Below are 23,205 nucleotides of genomic sequence, written 5' to 3' on the forward strand. Positions count from 1 at the left end.
ATAGGCAATTTTCAACCACAATGGGTTTCACTATTGAACAGCCTTTCTGAGGTATTTCCATAGTTTTATAAACCCGGCTAGATAAACTCATGGAAATTGTTCTTCTGTCCGCATTTAGCAAAGAGTGTCAAAACATTGAAAACAACACCTAGTTAACTCATATCTCGTGCAATTGATTTGTCTCACCTGGGCATTCAGAAGTATTGTTTGTTGTGGGAAATTATACTTGAAAGAAGCAGGCTTTTTGCCCGGCATAATCCACACTACATATTTGACTTTATTTTATTTTGTCGATTAAGCGCACAGACGTCAGCGAGCCAGGGGCTGGGCCGGTAGGGCTTTGGCCTTTTTTTTTAAAACTTACTTAAACCCACAGGCCATTACTGCGGCGCCGGCAGGCCCTATCCAGATATCAAAAGTGTACACCGTGTACTGCAACGGCCGGCGGGCGTGACGGCGGGCATATACTAGTGATTCTGAATGAAGGAATCACATGTATGCATCCTAATCGTATCTTACCGGACTCGGAGAAGAACTGCCTCTCACCACAGGTGTTCTTACAACCGGAACGTCCAATCACTGCACCACCCAACCAAAAAAACCAGAGCGTTGGTTTTGGCACAGACAGTATTGGAATGGCATCGCTAGTAGTTAGACTGGTTAGCTTAGCTAGTTTACTGTTTAACTTCTTACCGTTACTGGTGGGCCGGTCGGCAGATACACCCACTGGCTGCACTGCTAGTTGATTGTACAATTAGGCGGCTAGCTGGGGCCTGGTGCTTCTTGTTACCAGACTGTACTACTTACTGGCTGTGATCAATGACTGCACAGGCTGCCCTGCCCACAGTGGCCAGGCTCAAATGTCGTCGTCGGTCAGGTCGGGCAGCGGCTGACTTGAACTACGATGATGATTCATGGACGGACGTGGGGAGCCGCGGTGGTTATGGTGGGGCGTGGCCTTGTGAAAAAATCTGCGCACGCTGTCATCCACTGTGTGCACAGCCCCTCCCCCCCCCATCAGAACCAACATCAAGCCCGCCCGAAGTGTTTGTGTCCCGCGGCACGCCCACCGGAAAGTGGCAACACTGTCTGCAACAGTCAAACACTGCACTTTAGTGTGAACTAAGGACCGTGGCCGCCATGAAACATATATTGATTCATATCTTAATCTTCTCTTGCACTTGATCTCAGCCTCAGGGCAGGCTTGGTTATTAAAGAGTCTCACACAGTCGCAACTACTTAACGGCCGTGACTGACACACAGTGAACATGCTGCGCCTGCACGCACTGAGTACAGACACAGTACATTTGAAAAAACATCGATGTGTGACGTGCGCCGGTGCAGCAGATGTGTAGAACACCGGTGCTAGAAAAGGGGCGGGGCTTAAAAAAGAGAGAAAAACGCCCCCGAATTGCGTCAAGGCGGGCCCTGAACTCAGTGACGCTCCTCTCCTCCAATGGCTGGCCAGCATTTACGAGGCCAGCCAATGGAGAAGAGGGGCGTGTTCAGGCCCCCTACTACTAACAAAAGATTTCGGCTCCACCCACCCACTGCTTACGCAGTGGGACGGTAGCCGAAACCTAAAAACTGTCCAGCTAGCCAAGATGGAATGGGACAAGAGAGTCTGGTCGGATTTGCTTGAGGCCTGCAAACTAAATGATCAGACCTCCTTCTGGAGCCTTATTGCAAGAGGCACGAAAGGGGTTACAGTGGCAAAAGATAGATTTCTTGAAGAAAGTACCTGGGTTAAACACTTTTCCTTGCTCTATTCTTGCAAGGGAGAAGAGGAAGACTGTGTAATAAAACAAATTAGGCTAGCACCATATGAGAACCCCTTAACTTTTAACTTAACGGAGACCATTTTAGCAATTAAGGCGGTGAAACCGGGCAAAGCTCCAGGTCCAGATAGAATACCCGTGGATCTCTGGAAGCATGAGGATTCTATCTGGGCCCCCTATAATAATTTACTTACAAATAAAGTAACTCGAGGAGCCCCAATCCCGGAAACCTGGAGGGGTGCAGAAATCGTGACTATATTTAAGAAAGGCGATAGGTCTAATCCATCCCATTATCGACCTATTAGCTTGATCGATGTGCTGCAAAAAATCTTTATCCGCCAACTCCTTAGTAGGCTTAGTGCATGGGTCGAGGACCATTTTATTCTCACAAAGTACCAGGCTGGTTTTAGATCTAGAATTAGCACAGTGGACCAGGTTTTTAGATTTTTATGTCTAGTATGGAAATATATTAACATAAGGAACTCCCATATATATGTGGCCTTCGTTGACCTAAGAGCAGCTTTTGATCGTGTTCCAAGGGGGAAACTTTGGAGAACGCTAAATGATATGGGTGTCCCTGGGAACATTCTCCAACAACTGATCAGACTGCACAAAAAAAATTTTGCAAGAGTCAGATGGGGGCCCAATGGGTGTTGAGTGAGAAAATAGATATAGTGAAAGGAGGTAGGCAAGGATGTGTTATGGCGCCTACCTTATTTTCCCTTTATGTTAATGACATCCCTGACACCCTCTTGGGCTGCGAGCATGACTCTACCAAGTTGTGTGGTAAAGCCGTTCCGGCATTATTATTTGCGGATGACACTATTTTAATTTCCCAAACTGCCAAAGGACTTCAGAACCTTCTTAACAAATTTAGGTTGTATTGTCAGGACAAGAAGCTTGAAATTAATTTATCCAAAACCAAGGTCATGACAATCAACTCACACAAAGGTTTTAATAAAAATGTTACCATAAATAATGAAAAGATTGAAGAAGTCCAAAGTTTTAAGTACCTGGGTATCACTTTAGATAGTAAAATATCTTGGAAATCCCAACTAGAAACCTCAAAGATCAGACTAGTCCAGAATCAAGCTCCTATTCTAAGGAAACACAAACATAGCTATTATAAATCAGTCTCTCGAGCAATTAGTTTGTTCAAATACAAAGCACAATCTGCCTCCCTTTATGGTGCAGAACTTTGGGGACATGTTTCGAAATGCACGTTCTTAGTTCAGGAAAATAAATTCATCAGACAGCTTTTAGGTGTACCTGCCTCCACTCCCCTCACCCCGGTTCTATGGGATCTTAATTTCCGCCGATCAGATGACCACGCTGCATTGCGCCCATTGTTATACTGGGTTCGTCTTTGGTCCACTGATGAGCTAGCGGATTGTAGGGAGGCGTTAAAAGAGATAATGGTAATAAAAAATTCCACATGTTTAGCATGGTTGGCCTACATTGAAAAGTGGTTTATAAAGCTGGGGCTAAGTAGCTTTTGGTCAGACCCGGATTCGATTACCAACAATTCTAAGAAACTGCTTAAGAATAGGTATTGGGAATATATCAAAGATTCTGTGTTGGGAAATTCCAACCTGAGGACTTTGACCCTCAGGTTCTTTGAACTAAAAATGGACATGAAATTAGAATCCTTTATGGATGAAATCTACCCACCTATGGCCAAATCGTTATATTTAAAATTTCGCTATAGTGCCCTTCAAATTAAATCTAGGACTTCGAAATGGCACTGCAACAAAGGACCAAGAGGTAGTATTGAATCTGATTTATGCGAATTATGTGAAATGGGCCTGAGGGAATATGAGCCCCATGTGCTATTTATATGCCCCGCTTATCTACAGGCAAGGAAAAAATGGTTAAAACCCATATGCCAACTTTTGGGTCTTCGCCATATTAAAGATGGCGAAAGAGTGTTCAAAGGAGATACTACACGCCCAATAGTATTTAGTTTGAGCTGCTTCCTCCTATCAGTAGCGATAGTCAGGAAGAGAAATGGCTATAAAATGTAAGCAGACAGTCGGCATGATTGTTGTCTAGCAGCTGAAATGCATCTTGATTTGTACTCTATTGTACCTGAACTAATTGTATATATGTAATGCCCATTGGAACGTGTGTGCAACATGTAACTATAAATGCAACTGGACTGATAATACTACTATTAAGGGGTGCATGTAATTGAATTTGATTTAGATTTATATTGCACTTTAAATCGAGTGACTTAAACTAGAATAATGATAATAGAAACTGGCCTGATCTTAGCGTTTGACGTTGTGCTGTTTTTATAGTATTATTTTAAACTTAATGAATTGTCATCTATCAAGTGCTCCTCGAACATGTGTGCTAACCTAACCCCGAAGGACCTTGCTGCTAGTTTCCTTTTAATCTTAACCCGGTACTGGGTAGATATGTATATTGTATTGTAATGGTTTAAAATCGTATTGTACTGCATTCTTTTAAGGTTGTTTTCCGAAATAAAGAATAATGAATTGAATTGCTAGTATATGTTTGTTATGTGTACTTTTATGGTTTTCCACAAAATTTTGGAAACCGAATATAGGAATTTTAACTGAACTGGACTGTGCATGTTTATGTAAAGTCTCCTGAAGGTAATGCATGGTGTCAAGGGCCCAACACCTTTTCAGCAGTAAAATAGAGGTAGATGAGGTTTTGTATTGAGAAATTACTGTGAAATTACCACTGTATCACCAGTATTCAAAGAATGCAACTTTCACTAAGCTTTTATGAGGCACCTTTGTTCTGCACAGCTGCCTGCATTGATATAGCAGTAGTTAGCGCTCTCATCTAAAACACTTGTTCTATATTGCAACATGAACATTAATTATTAGTCTTCATCTGGTACTAGTAAACTAGTCCTCAAATGTATAGCTCATTAGTACTAACAAATCTGCAGCGCTGCAATGCGTTCTAATATGGGTTTGTGTCCATGGATTTATAATGAACCATTTATAGAATTGGGCTGAAAGAAGCTTGTGACGTCCTGCATAGTTTACTTATATCTTGTAGTTTATCAATCTTCCTGCTGCTCCGCCAGTGTGTCTGTTTACTGTAGAATGTTGGGAATTCAGGGATGCATGGAATGTTGGGTGTCTGTCGGAGTGAGGAATGACAGAGATGGGCTGGGCAGCAGGCAGGCTGCTCCTGGTGGGGCTGCTGTTACATGGGACTAAGGGCTGACTACAAGGTTGACCTGCTTCACCATCACCTGTCTACCTGGACTACCTATCAGATGTACTTGTAACCCATTGGGATGTACTTGTACTAGCTACTGACTAAAAGTACTAATGAACTCTACTCGGCTACTAGCATCTACTTGTGTCACAGGGTACAACAAAGCTTTTCAACACAATTAAAGGTCTAACCAAATTCTGATTGGAAAGCGTAATGTACACTCAAGGTAACTGCTTCACACACAGTATCTCTCTCACTTAATTAATGCCGATGCTCGCTGGGTGCTGGTACGTACATGTAAACACTGGTGAGTATGTATGCCAGTTGACTACAGGGTGGTGCTACCTGTCTATTTAGTAAATCGGTAGTGCATTTAACAATTCATCGTAATTTATAAATATTTATAAAATCAGCAAGCCCATTCCATCACTACAGCAGATGTTTTACATAGAACAGTCAAAAACATCCCTCTCGTATGAGTGGGATGTTAATAGTTAGCAAACATAAGGAGACAATGGACGGAGAGCTGAAACTTTCCGACACTCACCCCCAGTCACAGAATCCATTATCATTCTTTAGATCACTCCGCCACACCAGTTCAGAACCAGTCATAGGCAAATCAGTCTTGACATTGTACCTCATGGAACAGTCTGGCCCTAACTGCCAAGCCAGGTCTTCCCTGGACCAGAAAAAAGCATCCTGGTTTTAAATGTATTCCCCATAAAATACCAGTGGCGAGTCCAATGTGCCTGTTGGAGGAATGTTTGGGTAAACTCCATCCCACAAGTAACTGATTCATAGAAATGGCCCAGGGCAATAAGTTGTCCTGCACGGGACACTGTGTGGAACCCATGTTTTAGCGCCCTGAAAGGCAGCGCAGCGCTAGAGTCAGGCTTCTTACCGGTACGCAGCTTTCCTCGCAGAGCTCCACGCTGGCATGGAAGTAAAGAGAGTTTATGTCCGCGATCTGGAAGACTGAAACCGTAAATCGAGCCTCATTGTTGTCGCCGTTCTGGTTAATGCTCACTAAGTCACCGTTTTGTGAATCTGGGCACCTGCAGGGGGAGGTGGAAAGGACAATGTTAGTTTTTCATCTTGACACCCACAACCCTCTCCCAGGCAATGCGTTCATTTATATTGTCTTAACTCCATACAGGTATCAATCCGCTTCCTGGGGCTGCTCTGTTTCTAGTACCCAGGCTTCCAGTATCCTTTCTAAGGCACTGCACCTGATGTCCCACCTTCAAACTTCCAGTGCTCAGACACTGCACTCATCCTGGTGTCCAGCTCATGACCCTCAGTGCCAGCACCAAGCACTGGTGACCTGCTACCACACATCCGACAGCAGTCCCAGGGCACTGCATTGGCCCTGGTGTCCTGATACCAGACACCCAGAGCACGGCACTGCCTCTGGAAGCCGCAGATGCAACCCTGTCAGACTTTCAATGACTACATCAGCAGTACAGCACCAAACACTGCAGGCCCCTGAGATATGACAGGGGAGCACTGCAGCAGCCTCGAGAGACGCCGCGACCAAGTCACAGCATGGTGAGCAGTGCTGGAGAACTGATGGAAGGGGTTGTCACTGCTGGAGCAGCAACAGGGGGACTCCTAAGCTGTGTCTTGGGAAGCTGTAGGGCGTACCCACTCACACTGTAGTCCTCATTGAGGAAGAAGCAAGGTAAGAGTTCCACTGGCGTGAACCAAAACATTTGTTTAAAAAAAATAATACATATATTATACATCCTTACCGGGACTTTCAATCGCCCGTTTTGTATACTGTTGTGTTGTTCACCTTTGACTCCCACACACCATGCAAATATATAAAACATAGACGAGACAGACAGACAGACAGACAGACAGACAGACAGGCAGGCAGGCAGGCAGGCAGGTAGGTAGGTCTATCTATCTTATGGTCTAATATTTCAATTATGTTGGTTCTAGTCACATCATAAACTACAAGCTATCATTGAATATTAATAGATTTTCGGCATTCCTCACATAATTTGCAAAATCTGCAGACAAAGGTTACAAGAACATTATAATTAGGTTCCCGTTTTACCCTCACAAAACCATAGAAATTCAGCAGTTATATATATATATATATATATATGTGTATCAACGCAAAAGTTCAGCTAAAATACATTGGGTGTGCGTTATGGTCTAACACAGCTGGCTATGGGGACTATACTAATAAACAACTAAGCTGCAACAGGCTGTTGGAGAACACGTGGCTTTTCTACTTTTTGGTGAGTGGAATTGGAATTGCGATTCTCATACTGACGAGCTGGCTCACCCGGATGTGCACCGCAGCTGCAATGGACTCCAGGGTGAGAGATACAATAATTTGCTATACTTTTCGATGTGGCAATGTGTGGGTGGGCCCTCAACTATCTAAAAAAAAAAAACTTAGGTAAGAGCAAAAAAAATATTTTGGCCTCAAAAGTACCCATTGCCATTGCATTCCTTGAAATTAAAGGGAAATATTTTATGCGCGGGTGCCCTCGTTATGAAAAGGAAGAATGCTATCAGTCACAGTAAAGGTAGCCAATCGTTAGAGTGGGTGGACTCATTGTCCCCTGTTGTATGATGTAGTGAGTGGAAGAAAAACCTGAGTGACACAATATCAAAGCAATGGATGAAGAGTGCTGACTGAAAGATCCAATAAGCAGGGCCACTGCAATAATGTGTCTGGGATGGAACACATTAAGCAGCGGGATTAGCTATATTATGAGGCAAAACATGCTAATTATGTGGAAAGAAAAGACACATTTTGAGATAGCATTACTTAATTGTATTGTTATTTGTATTCATCATATTATGTATGGGCAAAGGTTTCACTCCATTAGTATGGTGCAACACCCAAACACTTCAATAAGCACCTTAAATGTGGCCAGTCAACCTTTGTGATGGGTCTTCTACTGCCCAGCAACATATCTCGCTGCATTTTTTAGGAACTTCGGTCCGTTTGAGCTGGAAACGTGTTTTGTTCAAACCTGCAGATTACGCAGCAGGTGATAGATAATGCATCAAATGCGTCGAATCCATAATTATGTGAAAAATGCTGCAGATTAACATAATTATTCAAGTCGTCCTGCCTACACGTTTATTATAAATGTAATTTTAAAATTCAAAAGGGCTTGGCTAACAGCAGACCTACCCACTCACAAACAAAGCATTGGCAAATTCAGAAAGGTTTCTGGCAATGCCATACCTACTTGGCTTTGCCAGTTGCCAGCGCAGGTGGCTAAGGGAGCCTGCAGGACCATGATTTTGGGAATCCTAAAGGATGTCCTGCATCCCTGCTGCTGCTCATTCTGCAGCGATCACTGCAAACACTGCAGATGCCTGAAGGAGACATAGGATGGAGGATTCCTTCTCACTACACCTGTCACTGCCCACTCCACTGTATGCCAGTAAGAGGATGGACCAGTAAGAGGAGGGACTAACACAGGGGATGTCACTGCAGGAGCAGTAAGCAGATGAACTAGTTCCACTCACACTGCTGCTGTCACTGCAGAAGTATCCATGGCTCCCAAATGAAGATGGAAAGTATGTTCAAGAAGCTGCTGCTTTTAACTCCCAGTGACAGGCTGCAGCTTGCCATAGAGGTAATCTAATCTGAATAAGACTCTATTGGCTGCAGTAAAACATACATCGTAAAAATTAATTTGTAACCAATTCCTGGATGGAAAAGGCAGGAAGTGGTGCTCAATGTTGCAGCTACTGTCTTACCTACACTCCAAGATCTGCATATCTGTTTAAAATAGAAATAATTATTATTCATAATAATACTATTATGATTGCTATTATTATAATTTGAATTGCTATTAGTAGTAGTAATTGTACTGGTAGTAGTAGTAGTAGTAGTAGTAGTAGTAGTAGTAGTAGTAGTAGGCGTCTTAGTAGCAGAAGTAGTAATAGTTGTATATTTGTTCCCAGGGTCAGTCTGTGGGAAGGAGCTACCAAAGGTTTCCCACAACGGCAGTACCCTTGGAAGCATCTCCTACTGTTACGTCCAGCCCCTACACTGCATCCTAGGAGCGATGTAGGTTTGCTGCATGCAGCATCCTTGCTGGGAGTGCAGCATCCTTGCTGGGAGTGGAACTCCTGTCTCATCATAAATGGCTGAATTTTTCTACTGCAAAGATGCACCTCTCTGATTGGTGGTAGGCTCAGGTACAGCTGCTAAGGACTCTGAATACTGCGATAGTCAAAGCAACGCTCCAGCGCCTTGAAGAGCTACACCGACATAGACCTGTGTGGATCCTTTTATGGAGCATCATTACAAGGGCTCCCAGTTTTATGATATTTATTATTTTTAACATTTCCGTCTGTATTTATCCATATTTCTTTTTTAGCCATCGTATTAGTAGTTACCCAGATTTTTTTTTTGTTCTATGAATAAATGAAGTTGCAAATTGGTATATTCCTACATTTATTTAACTATAACTATTTAACGAATAAACTTGCACTCATACTTTGACGCGTCGTGTTTTAACAAAATAAGCACACAATTATAGCAATATACCCACAGGTAAATATTAGTATTACCCAATAAATGGAAGATGAGACATGTTGTTTTTTTAAGGAAATCTCACCCTGTTTTATTAACTCCCCACGCAATCTATCTGCTCAGCTGTTAGCCTGGAATTGATGAAAGACAGTATGAAAAGTCACTCAAATGAAGCCCAATTTTCATTTTTTTCCGTTTTTAAAAATAAATGTAGACAGGAAACACGTTGTTTTCTGTCTATATTTATCGGGAAAAATCAGTAAAAACGGAAAACTGGGGGCCATAATCATGACTATCTGGCAACAGGCGGCCAGCTCCCTGGCTTTAGAGTCAACCCGTAGAGAACCCTATAAAGACTTGCTTCCCTGATGCAGCTGACATGCACGTGTGGAAGCCCTAGACTGGAAGGGATGAGAGGAAGCTTAGACACGCTCTCTACCCCATAAGAACAAACCCAGCAGGTGAGGCTGAGCTGAGTGGTTACCCGCCTGGTGAGCACGCTCAGCATGCACCAGCACCTGCCATGGTCAGACTTCCCAGGCCTTGTCCAAGCTAGCCTCCATCTGATGTGGGTCTGAGCACAGCCCAGCACTGTATCTTCTCAATACCTGAGGAAGTGCCCCTGAGCCAAACTGGGGACCCCCCTGCCTCACTGTGCAGCTGTATAGCACCCAGCATTTTGCTAAGGATCAGATTGATGTCTAATACCCGCCATCTACACAATCCCTCTCACCTGAGTTCAGGACTGTGATGACCCAAGGTTCTGAGTTTTTATCAAACTCAAGGATTTCAACATGTAAAATACCCTGACAGGTCCCATATTAAACCTGAAGCCACACCAGGGCCCCCGCTTACTCTTAAAAGAGGGCCACTGAGATCTCAGCGACAAAATAACGTAGCCCACTGCACGATCCCGGGGCACTGTGTTCTTCGCCTCAGTTTTAACTGTGACTGAAATGAGCAGGTTACTGCAATCCATGCAGCAGGAGTGGTCATTTTAGGTTGGAGGGGCAGGCATTGGATTTTCTTGTGCAGGTTAACTACTCGTATTATTAATAATACCCGTATTCTTTTTTTTATCGCTGGTCATATTTTTAAATAAAACAACAAAATAAAATATAGTTGAAATGTTAGAAACCGTCCTTCGACAACTCTTCAGACATCGGAAGTCTAGTGCCTAACTTCAAAGAGCCTCCCACTTTGGTTGTAAATGTCACCCTGGACTGTCAGAATTAAACACAATGGGGCTTATTTACAAACCCCTTGCGCCACTGGTACGTCACTTTTCCCCCTGTTAAAAGTGGCGCACCAGCGGCGCAAGGGGCTTGTAAATAAGCCCCAATGTCTCTCAAACTGACTGTGGTTCCAGCTAAAATCTCTGAATGGCCAGTGCCTGCAGTGTGTGTGCTACTGAGATGTTGCGTTGCATTCTGGTACTCCCCCTATATCCCTCTAGATCAGATCCCAGCCTTGGGGAGGCTTCCTTTCACAACGGACAGGCCACTGTGGCGTGCGTGGTACTCACCCGGAAGTGATCAGGTCGTATTGCGGTAAAGCGGTGGCACTGCTGGACCCAGTGGCGAACAAGCGATTCACCCTCAATGAGAAGTCATCAGCGTTGAGCTCGGGTGCAATCAAGACGAGGTAGAGGGGATCCTGGACTTCCAACGTTGTAGACTCGGTGTAAGAAGTGGTGAAGCTGTCGTCTATGAACGCAACCATGAGCACAGACATGGACCCAACCCCGCCGGGCAGGGGGATTGGAGCGGAACTGAAAAGGAAAAGGAAATCTGGCCTGTTAAACGCCGTGGCAGAGATGGGACCCGAGGGGGGCTCTGCGTGAAAGAGGGGTGTAGGGGGGCTGTTCTGAGGAAATGAAAGACACCCGAGGATACCATTAGCTACACAGCCCTGACACTGCTTGTGGATATGACTTACAAACCCTGCTGACTGTGAGCACCATGACAATCAGTGAGAGCAGCGGCTGTCACTGAGACCAGGGCTAACACAGAAGCTATCACTGGGCCGGGGGCGTCACTGTCATTGAAACTATTAGCGCTGAGGCACTGGCAGTCACTGAGACCAACAATGTCACTGAGGTCAGCAGCTATCATAGAGCAAGAGGTGTCACTGAATAGAGCTGGAACTTAGGCCCAAACTAGCACTTAGTTCAGGGCCATTACTGAGATCACGGATGTTACGGGGGACAAGATACTCACTGAACACGTCTGCATCACGTCTGTACCTCGGAGGCCAGAGCCTGTCCCTGAGATGAGTTCTCTCAGTGAAACACTCGGTAACAGTGACCTCAAGCACCGACACAAGGGGCGCTTCTGATGCCAACAAGAGCAACAGACCAAGGAAATCACTGAAACAAATGATTTTCAGAGATCGTCTCTAGCACCAGACAGGGGCCATAATTGAGCCTTTTATCTGTGACAAATCCTAGGAAGAGCGCACACCTTATCACGCTGCCTGTGTGACTGTCTGAAGAGTCACTCACCTCACTACGGGATTTATTGCTGTTAGTAGGGAGACTGGGATATTCTTGAGAGGATATGAGCAGGTGAAGTCATATTTGAAGTCCTGTCTTTCAATAACTCCGCTCGCAGACACCTTCCCCGGGATGGTCAGTGTATTGGAGTAAATCACGCTGGAGCCGTCTGCCTGCAAAGGGGAAAAGAGACAATAACAGTGAGCAGTAAATCTCCGACAGGTGGTAACTTTGCTCTCTTTCTGGGTCGTTCACGAGAAGATCGGAGAGCGCGCGCGGGAGGCCGGGGCCCGGGAGAAGGAAGAGGAGGGGCGTGTGGGCTGTAAAGTGGGCACGCCAGGGCGCCTCGTGCAGCACCAGCCCTGATGTGTGGACGGAGTAGAACGAGTTCTGCTCAGGTGAGACAGAACAACGTGAGCCTGAATGGGGTCGTGAGTAAGAACGAGAAGTGGGGGCTGGAATTCGAGAATGCGCGGGCTCCGTCTAAGCATGGGCTGTGGACAGGGCGGTACAAGTTTGCAACTACTGGGCTTCTAGTCCGAACACTAGAGATGGGGGGGGGCACGTGTTGGCCAGGGGGTCCCCGTGTGATGCAAATGAGTCGGTTTTTCGTATACCAATCCAATGACAGCACTTTAAATCAAAATATGTTTCCACAAACCCAAAAGATAAAGTTTCTCAGCTAGAGCCTCTGGTTGGGCATGAAAGAGGGCGTGTCCGGATGGTGGCGGGAGTATGCCTATCAATAGAATAGCATGTAGGGTGGTACCAAGGGCCGGGGCCTGACGGCCTACTGCCACCCAATTATGGCTGCCCTCGGTCTCCCATCCGTGGGTGAGGGCGGAGAAGGGACCCCTTCTCCCTGCTTCCATTATGGCCCATAGCGGCCTTGCTGGGGCAGCTGAAGGATCGGGATACTGGCACCCTGACCCCAGGCTGTTAATTTCTTCCTGCGCCTTTCTCTGTCGCCCATTATTTAACTATGCGCGGTTGCGGAACATATTCTCACCGAAAATGACAGGGTATTGCCACAGACCGTTGAGGAGGTGGGGATGTTGACAACCACCTGTGCAGTGCCACCAACCTCCCGTAAACGTGTGCAGCCGTCGTCGCCCAGAAGGTGCAGATTGGTTGAATTATACTTGCTGGCCTCAAGCTGGCACTGGCTCACGTTCAGCTTCATCCAGCCTGACAGGCACTGCACCGTGGGGTGTGGAGGAGCACCTGTAAAGTAAGATGGAAAAATCAGAAGGAGCACATAGCAGCTGGAGGACACTTAAAACAGCAGAGAATTTAGCAGAACCACCCAGCTAAACACAAGAAGCGACTTTGTTACTCAGAGTAGCCGTTATCAGCCCCGTGGCAGCATCGAGCATGCGCACATGTTGTCACTGTCAACTGGTCACAGCGCATCATTCTTTTCCCGCCATGTGGGGCACACTGCAGTGCGATGGGGAAGTTACAAGTCAACTCGAGGCCCCACCGAAATGCGGAGGACGGATACATACTGGTTGGGGCGGTGCATTTTCCTGTTATCTTCACTAAGGACGATTTCCTAAGAAATTGATTTCTTCCTGGAATGTCTATAAAAGATCACCCGACTTTAACAATGTCTACTCTCTCCTCAGAAGTGACGCAGTGAAAGGTCGCTTCCGGTGAGGCCACTGACAGTAAATAGATTTTTCTGTAGCTCCATGAGGCCAATACGCCCAGAGCCCTTTATGGTTGTGACAACCTAGTTCAAGTTGTCAAGACACCATGGGCCTTATTTATGAAGGCCTTACGTCAGTTTTGCGCCGCCGGTGCGTCACAGTTTGTGACGCACCAGCGGTGTAAAAAATACGCCTCGTTGCGCCATATTTAAAAAGTGACGCGTCTAGGTAGATGCGTCACTTTTTAAACCCCTGCGCCACATTATACCTGCGTCAGGTATAATGTATGCAGAGGGGGCGTTCCCCCGCAAAAAGCCTCGTAATAGTGACGCAGTGAAATCTATGAGATTTCACTGCGTCACTTTTAGGACGCTGTTGCGTCAAAATCTTGCGTTGCGCCTGCCTCACAGCAGGTGTAAGACTGACGCAAGCCCTTTCACATGGGGCTTTCCCCATGTGAAAGGACGCATTGCTGGAGTTGCGTCACTTTTGTGACACACTCCAGCAATGCATCACTTTTGCGCTTACACATGCGTGAGAAATACTGATGTATCTGTAACTCCTTGCGACATGATGCGTCATACATTAAATATGACGCATCAGGAATGTCGCAAGGAGTGCGCAGTGAAAAGTGACGCATCGCTGTTTTCACGCAGCAATGCGTCACTTTTCATAAATGAGGCCCCATGGTTCTAGCCCATTGTGTTTCCCTCGCAAATTATTGTAATCAATTGCTTTTTTTCCAAGATTTCTTTTATTATGGCCATTCTCTCATACGACCCTATAAATTTCACTTCTAAAAACAAAAAAAAATGATAGTATAAGAAATGTGGACAAATTATAGGTGAAAAAGTGTGTGTCCCAACCCTTATGGTCTCTTTGATACAAAACATGGGTGCAACTCCCAAAAGGCATCAGCCTAGTGCATACAACCTCAGGACTAGAGTAATGGTATATTGGTGACTTTTTCAAAGGAGGTAATCCCATCTGAAAGAGCTGAAGAGAAGCACACTAGGAATCCACATGCGCTGTGATTACACTTGTGAGCCTTTCTCACTCAGGAAGTGAAAGGTTGATGAGAGGGAACACACAAAATCAGCAGATTACAGTGCACACAAAGCAACGTTCATTCTACAGGCGCTGTAAGTTTAGTTGTAAATCTTTATTTTCCAAATAGTCTTTTGTACGCATGTAGAAAACAGCCAATGCGTTTCACCCTTCACTAGGGATTCTTTAGGGCTGTGAAATCATAAAATATAGGAAATATTTAGAACCACTGATCAATAAGACAATCAGTTGTTTGGTAAAAAAAAAGACAAATACATTTGAGGAAAAAGAAGAAAAATGGTGAGTTTGGACAGTCAAAGTCCAAAAGAGAAGCACGGAGCAAAAGTCACAACAGAGAAAGAAGCACCCATGGTAATTGTGATTCCAAGAAAGTAAACAAAAGGTCATGAAGTAAAAGTGAGCAACTAGAATACACTTAGGGCCAGATGTAGGTAGCCCTTTACCGATCGGAAACGGCCGAAAATACCGATTTTCGGCCGTTTCCGATCGGTAAAGGGCTATCGAGATGTAGGGGCACATTTTCGGTAATTTTACCGAATCGGTATCATTACCGAATCGGTAAATTTTACCGATTCGGTAATATGTACCGAATCGGTAAAATAATTACCGATTCGGTAATATTTACCGAATCGGTAAAATTACCGAAAATGCAATGTAGGTAGCCAATTTACCATTGGCACATGGCTTACAGAATCGGTATTTTACCATGGAATACAAATCCATGGTAAAATATCGATTCCTGTGTACATGCACATCTGTGCATGTACACATGCGCCATGTGACAGACAGACATGCCCTTAGGGCATGTCTGTGTGCCACATTGCACACATGCCCGTTTTGGGGGTGCTAGAGGGTGTCAAAGTGACACCCCCTGTACCCTTGCCAAATTCGGTATTTACCGATTCGATAAATACCGATTCGGTATTTGACTTAATCCTATGGGCTTCAAAGGCCCATAGGATTCAATAGCAAATACCGATTCGGTATTTACCGAATCGGTAATTACCGAATTTGTAAGGAATCGGTAACGATTCCAGATGTTGGGACCTACATCCCATTTACCGATTTTGAAATACCGAATCGGTAAAATTCGGTATTTCAAAATCGGTAAATGGGATTTACCTACATCGGGCCCTTAGTGACCTTCCTGTCGAAGAAAAGTAGGTAAGACAGAGCCTGAAGAATACCGTAAATGTAAATCCCCAAACAACCTAAGTGCAGGGGCGGTGGGTGACATTTCAAAGTGGTGGGGCGTGAAGTGATTTGCATACAGCACCGTAGCGAGCGAGCGTAGCGAGCGAGCCCGAACCCCAAAAGGGGGGTTTGGGGGGATAATTCCCCCAAAAAAATTTTGAAAAAAAAGAAGAAAAATCGTGCATTTTCAAGCAAAATTGAGAAAGCAGGAAGGTTAATAAAGCAATTGTGAAAGTGCAGTTATTACATTAATAGATGGCATAACATAGGTAGCTGCTTATTCAGTATAACCACAGAGCTTCATTCATTCCGTCCTATTACGCTCAGGTGCTGAATTCAGACTATAAGACTTTCATGAAAATCTCAGCTCTAAGAGTAGAAGAAGTTGCACAGCAGTTGGGAAACAGCCTTCACAAAGCATTAGGAAAATGAGAGGCAATTACTTGAAAGCAAACTGAAAGCAATGCATCAAGTAGTAACTTAAAGCAATGCATCCAGCAAAACAGTGCATGCAGTCAACCATACAAAAGTAAACTAAAGCAAGTGTGAACCTGTGAACCTTCACTTTGAAAGCAGGGTGCTAGTCAACAGGCCAGTCACATACATTTAAACTGAAGAAGAGTACACCTCAGCATGCAGGCACCAACATAAAAGCACCAAGCAAGTAAAACAGTTTAATGAAAGAAAAATGACTGGTCTGGGTCTGGATCTGACTTGGTACGAGCAGGATACAAAAAGTAAACAAGTAGGTGGTAACCCACTTCAAGTGAAGGAGCTGTAAGGAACCTAAGTGCACTGGTGTTGATAACAATAACAGGGCAGCTCTGGCTTTCTCAGGGTGGGTGTCAGCTGTGTGATGAAACCAGCATGTGAAGCAGTTACCTCAAACAAACTAAAACCAATGCACTCATCAAGACAAGGAGTTACATGAAATCAAATAGAAAACCACCATCAAGCCAGGTAGTCACCTAAAGGAAAATTGAAGTGACTGCACACTATGGGAAGTGCACTTCACCAGCCAGCCTATTACACTAAAGGAAAATAAAAGCAATGCTCCCAGTAAACAAGACAACATAAATTGAAAATGTTTCCCAGCAGGACCAACAGTCACAAAAAGTAAAGAAACAGAACGAAGTCAGAGGCACTCCAGGAAGCTGAAGACATAGTTATTTTAAACAGCGGCTATGTCACCTTAGCTTATTGACGCGCGCGTTAATAACGCTAATATACTTAATAACGGTCATATACTTAATGCCAGTTGATTGAATTGTTTGTAATGCATTCATTAATACTGCAAACGCTCAACAAAGCTACAAATAACGTAAATTGTGCGCAATGTCAATATCATCATTCCTTTGTTAATGTGATGGTGGATTGATGGGGAGAGGGTGGGTGGATGGATGAAGGGTGTATGGTAGGACTGGTGAAAGGCTGGCTGGATGGATGAAAGGGTGGGTGGATGACGGATGGCTTGCTAGCTGAATGAAAGGGTGGCTGGATGCATGGACGGATGAAAGGGTGGGTGCGTGGAGGATTGGTGGATGGCTAGATGAAATGGTGCATGGATGAATGGATGTTTCAAAGGGTGGATGGGTGAAGGATGGCTGGATGGGTATGTGGATGGATCAAAGGGTGGGTGGATGGATGAATGGGTGGATAGTTTGCAAACAAACACTTAATAATTGCTTCATGTAAGTCTGTACAGGGTGGATGGATGGAATTGCAGGCACACAGCAGAAAAGAAAAATGCATGTTAGAAATCAGATTATAAAGCTGATCACATTTTATGCACAGCGAACCAGACTATCTCGAACACTAATGGTATTTACATAGCACTTCGTACCGCTTTGGGTGGCGTACAGGTGCCTTATCGAACGGGTAGCAAGCGCAATCTGCTAAATGCGTGGCTGACGAAATAGGCACAGATATAAATTGCACTTTAGGGAACAGATTTTAAAGCCAATCACAATTCATGCACAGCGGACCAGACTATCCCCAACAGTAATGATATTTACATAGCGCTTCATAGCGCTTTGGGTGGCGTCCAGATGCCTTATAGGACGGGCAGCAAGCACACTCTGGGAAATACGTGGCTGGCTAAATACGGACGGATATGGGATATGTATTCTTGTCTTTTTTACAACAATTTCATTTCAGTAGGATAAAAGAGCAGTTCACACATGAAACCCCCCTCCTTCTGCGTCACCCCCTCCTTCTGTGTCACCCCCTCCTGTGTCACTCCCTCCCTCTGTGTCACTCCCTCCCTCTGTGTCACTCCCTCCCTCTGTGTCACCCCTCCTTCTCTGTGTCACCCCTCCTTCTCTGTGTCACCCCCTCCTTCTCTGTGTCACCCCCTCCTTCTCTGTGTCACCCCCTCCTTCTGTGTCACTCCCTCCCTCTGTGTCACCCCCTCCTTCTGTGTCACTCCCTCCCTCTGTGTCACCCCCTACTTCTGTGTCACCCCTCCTTCTGTGTCACTCCCTCCCTCTGTGTCACTCCCTCCCTCTGTGTCACTCCCTACCTCTGTGTCACCCCTCCCTCTGTGTCACCCCTCCCTCTGCGTCACCCCCTCCTTCTCTGTGTCACCCCCTCCTTCTGTGTCACCCCCTCCTTCTGTGTCACCCCCTCCCTCTGTGTCACTCCCTCCCTCTGTGTCACTCCCTCCCTCTGTGTCACTCCCTCCCTCTGTGTCACTCCCTCCCTCTGTGTCACTCCCTCCCTCTGCCACCCCTCCCTCTGTGTCACCCCCCCTGTGTCACCCCCCCCCCTGTGTCACTCCCTCCCTCTGTGTCACCCCTCCCTCTGTGTCTTCTTCTCCCTGTGTTCCCTTTCTGATACTCATAGTTAGCTGCTAAAAAATGACTCACTGCGCCCCTAGCTAGTGCCTACTTGTCAGGGGTCAGGTGACTGTCAATCCTCTTTTCCTCCACCACCCATCCTCACGGCTGGACACAGCACTGGAACATGGGCAGGTAGTACTAATTAGTGTAGTATGTCTCTAGCGCCTCATGCACCAGACAAGGCGCCGAAGTGCACCCAGGTGCTCGAGTAAGAGGCTGCCATGTTTTTTGATAATCCGTCCAGAGAGAAAAGAGACGCAAAATGTCATAACCAACGCCGCGCTTAATTTGAGCCGGGTGGGGGCCGAACTGCACGGATTTTTCCTTATGATATAACGAGTGCATGAGAGGAAAAATACGCAGGTAGCAAAGACGGAGGAAGAAAAAGACGGCAACCCCGTCACAAACAGAAATGAACCTGCACATGTGAGAAAATGGCAGGGATTGTGCTGTGTGGTAGTGGATCAAAGACTACCTGCCTTGGTATTCAGTGTGCGATAGTCAGCTTCTGAGCAGAGTTGTGAGCACCGGCACTCTTTATTTCACAAATTAAGCACTGAACTAAAGTATAGTTTAAAAAAACCTGCAACTGAGGAAGAAGAATGGACATCCGAAACCTTTCGGTTAAGAACGTTTTTTTTTTTAATCCCTCGTCAACAGCCATGGAAAGGGCACACCCTGACTTCAAACTAGCAGCAGAACTATTAGTACTAAACAGCAATAGCATACGCCAGCAGTATCAGGCGTACAACTTCTGACCAAAATTATAAGGTAGCTAGCGGGTTAACGCACCTCCACCAGCCGAAGAGAGCGGTGAATAACTTGCAGTTCACAGATTTGAACCCTGATGGTTACTCGCATTCAATCGTTTATTTTTCTGAGCTCATGAGAACCTGGCTGCCACCTAATACTAAACTTTCAGCTCAGACATTGCTGCCATGTGTAACACCGAAGTAGTTCTCTTCTCACAGGCAAACTGCAAGGGCACACCCTGACTTCAAACTAGCAGCAGAACTATTAGTACTAAACAGCAATAGCACACGCCAGCAGTATCAGGCGTACAACTTCTGACCAAAATGATAAGGTAGCTAGCGGGTTAATGCACCTCCACCAGCCGAAGAGAGCGGTGAATAACTTGCAGTTCACAGATTTGAACCCTGATGGTTACTCGCATTCAATCGTTTATTTTTCTGAGCTCATGAGAACCTGGCTGCCACCTAATACTAAACTTTCAGCTCGGACATTGCTGCCATGTGTAACACCGAAGTAGTTCTCTTCTCACAGGCAAACTGCACAAATATCGTCTCCCGTGGGGACTGGGGAGTGCTGTGGTGAGCTGGAAGTCCTTCTGCCGGGTGTGCCACCGCGTGTGTGGAGGTTATGCACGAACTTAATCACGTCCTCCGGCTCCTCCCTGTGCATGCGAGGCTGCCACAGATGCATTATTTCCCGTTACACCACTGCCACGAAATTGCCTTTATTGACTTAATATTAGCAAGGGTAGCTCTGGGTGTGCCTGCCCAGCTACACATACTAGTGCCTGCCCAGCTACACACGCTACTGCCTGCCCAGCTACACATACTAGTGCCTGCCCAGCTACACATACTAGTGCCTGCCCAGCTACACACAATACTGCCTGCCCAGCTACACATGCTAGTGCTTGCCCACAATTTCCCTCGACTCACCGGAGTTGGCATGACAGAGATGTGTTGCTTTGGTGAATGTTTGTTTGAATTCGCCTTCTGAATTCTGAGCCATATGACACTACTCCGGGAGTCCGGGTTCCTTTTTTCGGTCATGAAAGTCGCTATATTAATCCATTAAGTGCTCCCCCGCGCCCCAGAAGATTTCGATGGGTCCCAATCACGGCGACAGCTAGACCACTGTACGGGAGCCAGCGACAGACCTCACCCCCAAGCGCGGCATCCAATGGGATGCTGCGCCGGTGGACCAGCCAATCCTGGCACTGCTGCCGCGCCAGGATTGGCTACCGAGGCATATTTGCTGCTCGCCCTTTCGGCCTTTCTAAACCCGGGCTGTGGCACCAAACAACTGAAACAAGTACCCCTGGGTCCCGCTGGGGAACTTACAGTGCGCATACTTGAGAAAGTTTCAAACTTTCCCAAGCATGCGCACTGTAAATTCCCCACTACGGTCTGCTGCAGCCTGAGTGTGTGGACTGTCACTCAAGCTGCAGCAGGCCACGCCCACCCCCCCTGCGCAACCGGCGGCTGATCTGTTATTTATAATACTAGTAGATTTGCTCGGCGGCCGCGATGCTTCCATGTGGGCTGGTGGGGCTACGCCCCTACGCCCCAATGGACGCACCGCTGCTGCCTAAGTGCAAAAAAGAAGAATATCAAGACTCAAAAAACTACCTCTTACAAAAAAGTAAGATGGACAGATTCATGTATCAGATTGGAATCGAGGCAGCAAACTGCTTTGGGCTCCAAATCCTGGAATTCATGAAGCTGTCTCATATGTCAACTATTTCTGAAGATGCCCTGGGACAGCTCCCGCACAGGGCAGCTTCAGCATTGAACATATGTAGTTGTTGGAAGCCAGTGATACCCCAGTGTATTCTTGAACTTGCATTTCTTTCTCATTTTAAAGTCAGTGGGGCCTCACAGGGGACAAAGCCTTAATAATAAATTTCATGTGAGGGAAAGACTACAACTACCACAATGCATCGGCATCTCCTTGAAAGCTAACAATTCAACAGATATTGTTGAAAGACTGACAGTACAATACTCTGGCCTGTTGTGGAGGACCAATACCTGAGTAATATTATAGTTGAGGCTATGCTGGTTGAGCCTCAATGTACTCTCAGTTAGCTTAAAACATTTACCATCTATTGGGGCCTGATGTTGTCCTGTGACCCAATGCAACCTTGCCCCTGAATGAAATCATTTATCTTTTAATGTGTGGAGCTTTTAAAGCAAAATATCTTCTGAATATCTGTGCTCCTGGGAAGCTGGCAAATAAAGGTGAACCTCATTTTAGCAAATAGCAGGTTCATAATGTGATCATTACTTCTACACATAGAAAAAACATATTTTAAAGTTTGCTGTGAAAGACCACAAGTATCAAAATGCATTGAAAAACAAGGCATCTTTCATTTAGCGTGATGGGTAGAACCACTGGTATTAGCATACAAGGCATACAACTATAAGCTAAAACAAAAAGCAAATACATCTACTACTATATATTTTGTTCGGTGTTCTACTAGATAATACAACATATCAGACACACTCAGCAGCAGCAAGGTAAAGCTGGCAAGGCTGTAACAATGATATGGTACAATAGGCACCATTTGTACGTTAAAGGCACGTAGTAAAACTTCTATGAAGCTTCAATCTGTTAGTTATATTGCTATAAACACGGGATTCAAAGTGTGAGTCTATGGAACAAATGCAAAGCTGTGATTGGCCGTTAATCTTGGAGCTTCAGGGCTTGATTTTCACATATGTCCTCCCCATCAGAAATACCTAAAGGGTCTCAGACTCACATCGGCAGCAAAAGAAAGAGCTGCGGTTCCTACAGAGAAGCTCACATTCACACGTGATGCCTTGTTACACCATCAAATAGATCGCTGCTGTGTATACCTGGAGAATTTGAGATTCACACCAGCCACTTTGTACCATATTCACAATCATCAGCACCATAGATTCCCAGAGCATTTCATATCCACACCAGCAGTTGTTGACATATTTACAAAAATTTGCACTAGTCTTTACACAGAACATCTCAGATTTCCACCAGCTGCCTCATTAACAAACCTTTGCTACAGATACCTCCTAGAGCAGCTCAGATTCACATCGGTCATCATGTTCCATATTCACTAAGATCTGCACCATGGATTTTAGAGCATCTCATAATAGCATTATTTACAAATAATAAATATGTGCACCACATACACCCAGAGCATCTCAGATTCACACCAGCTGCCTTATTAACAAAGAAATGCAATAGACACCTCGAACATCACACATTCACACCAGCCACTTTGTTCCATATTCACAATCATCAGCACCATAGATTCCCTGGGCAGCTTACATCCACACCAGCTGTTCTTTCCATAATACAAAAGGTCACACCACAGATACCTAGAGTATCTCAGACTCACTCCAGCTGCAAGAGTAACAACGATTTACAAGCGATCCCCAGAGCATCTCAGATAGGTACCTGCGACCTCACACTGTGTCCACAATCATCTCTAGTATAGATTCCCAGAGCATCTCACATTCACACTTAATGCTATTTCCGTAGTCACAAAGATTTGTTCCGGAGATACGCACAGGATCTCAGTTTCACACCAACTGCCATAATACCACAGATTGGCTTTATAGCTGGAACATCATAGATTCACATAGGCCACATTCTACAATTTTCACTATAATCTGCACCATACAGTTGCAGAGCTTCTCAAATTCACACCAGCTACCCTATTCAAAACGTT

The 23,205-nt window shown here is 45.4% G+C and overlaps 1 protein-coding gene across 1 annotated transcript in view; it reads right to left on the reverse strand.

Moving 5' to 3' along the window:
* The window catches only part of LOC147733086 (uromodulin-like), a 113,290-nt gene that overhangs the window by 69,187 nt on the left and 20,898 nt on the right, over positions 1-23,205 (reverse strand). Inside the window, exons 4-7 of the mRNA XM_086958924.1 lie at positions 13,002-13,216; positions 12,002-12,165; positions 11,024-11,269; positions 5,884-6,037 (exon numbers count right to left, since the gene is read on the reverse strand). Of these exons, the coding sequence (XP_086815050.1) occupies positions 5,884-6,037; positions 11,024-11,269; positions 12,002-12,165; positions 13,002-13,216 (779 nt within the window). The remainder of the gene's footprint in view (positions 1-5,883; positions 6,038-11,023; positions 11,270-12,001; positions 12,166-13,001; positions 13,217-23,205) is intronic.

This window comes from Lissotriton vulgaris, chromosome 2_1 (assembly GCF_964263255.1).
Source record: "Lissotriton vulgaris chromosome 2_1, aLisVul1.2, whole genome shotgun sequence".
Taxonomy (NCBI): domain Eukaryota; kingdom Metazoa; phylum Chordata; class Amphibia; order Caudata; family Salamandridae; genus Lissotriton; species Lissotriton vulgaris.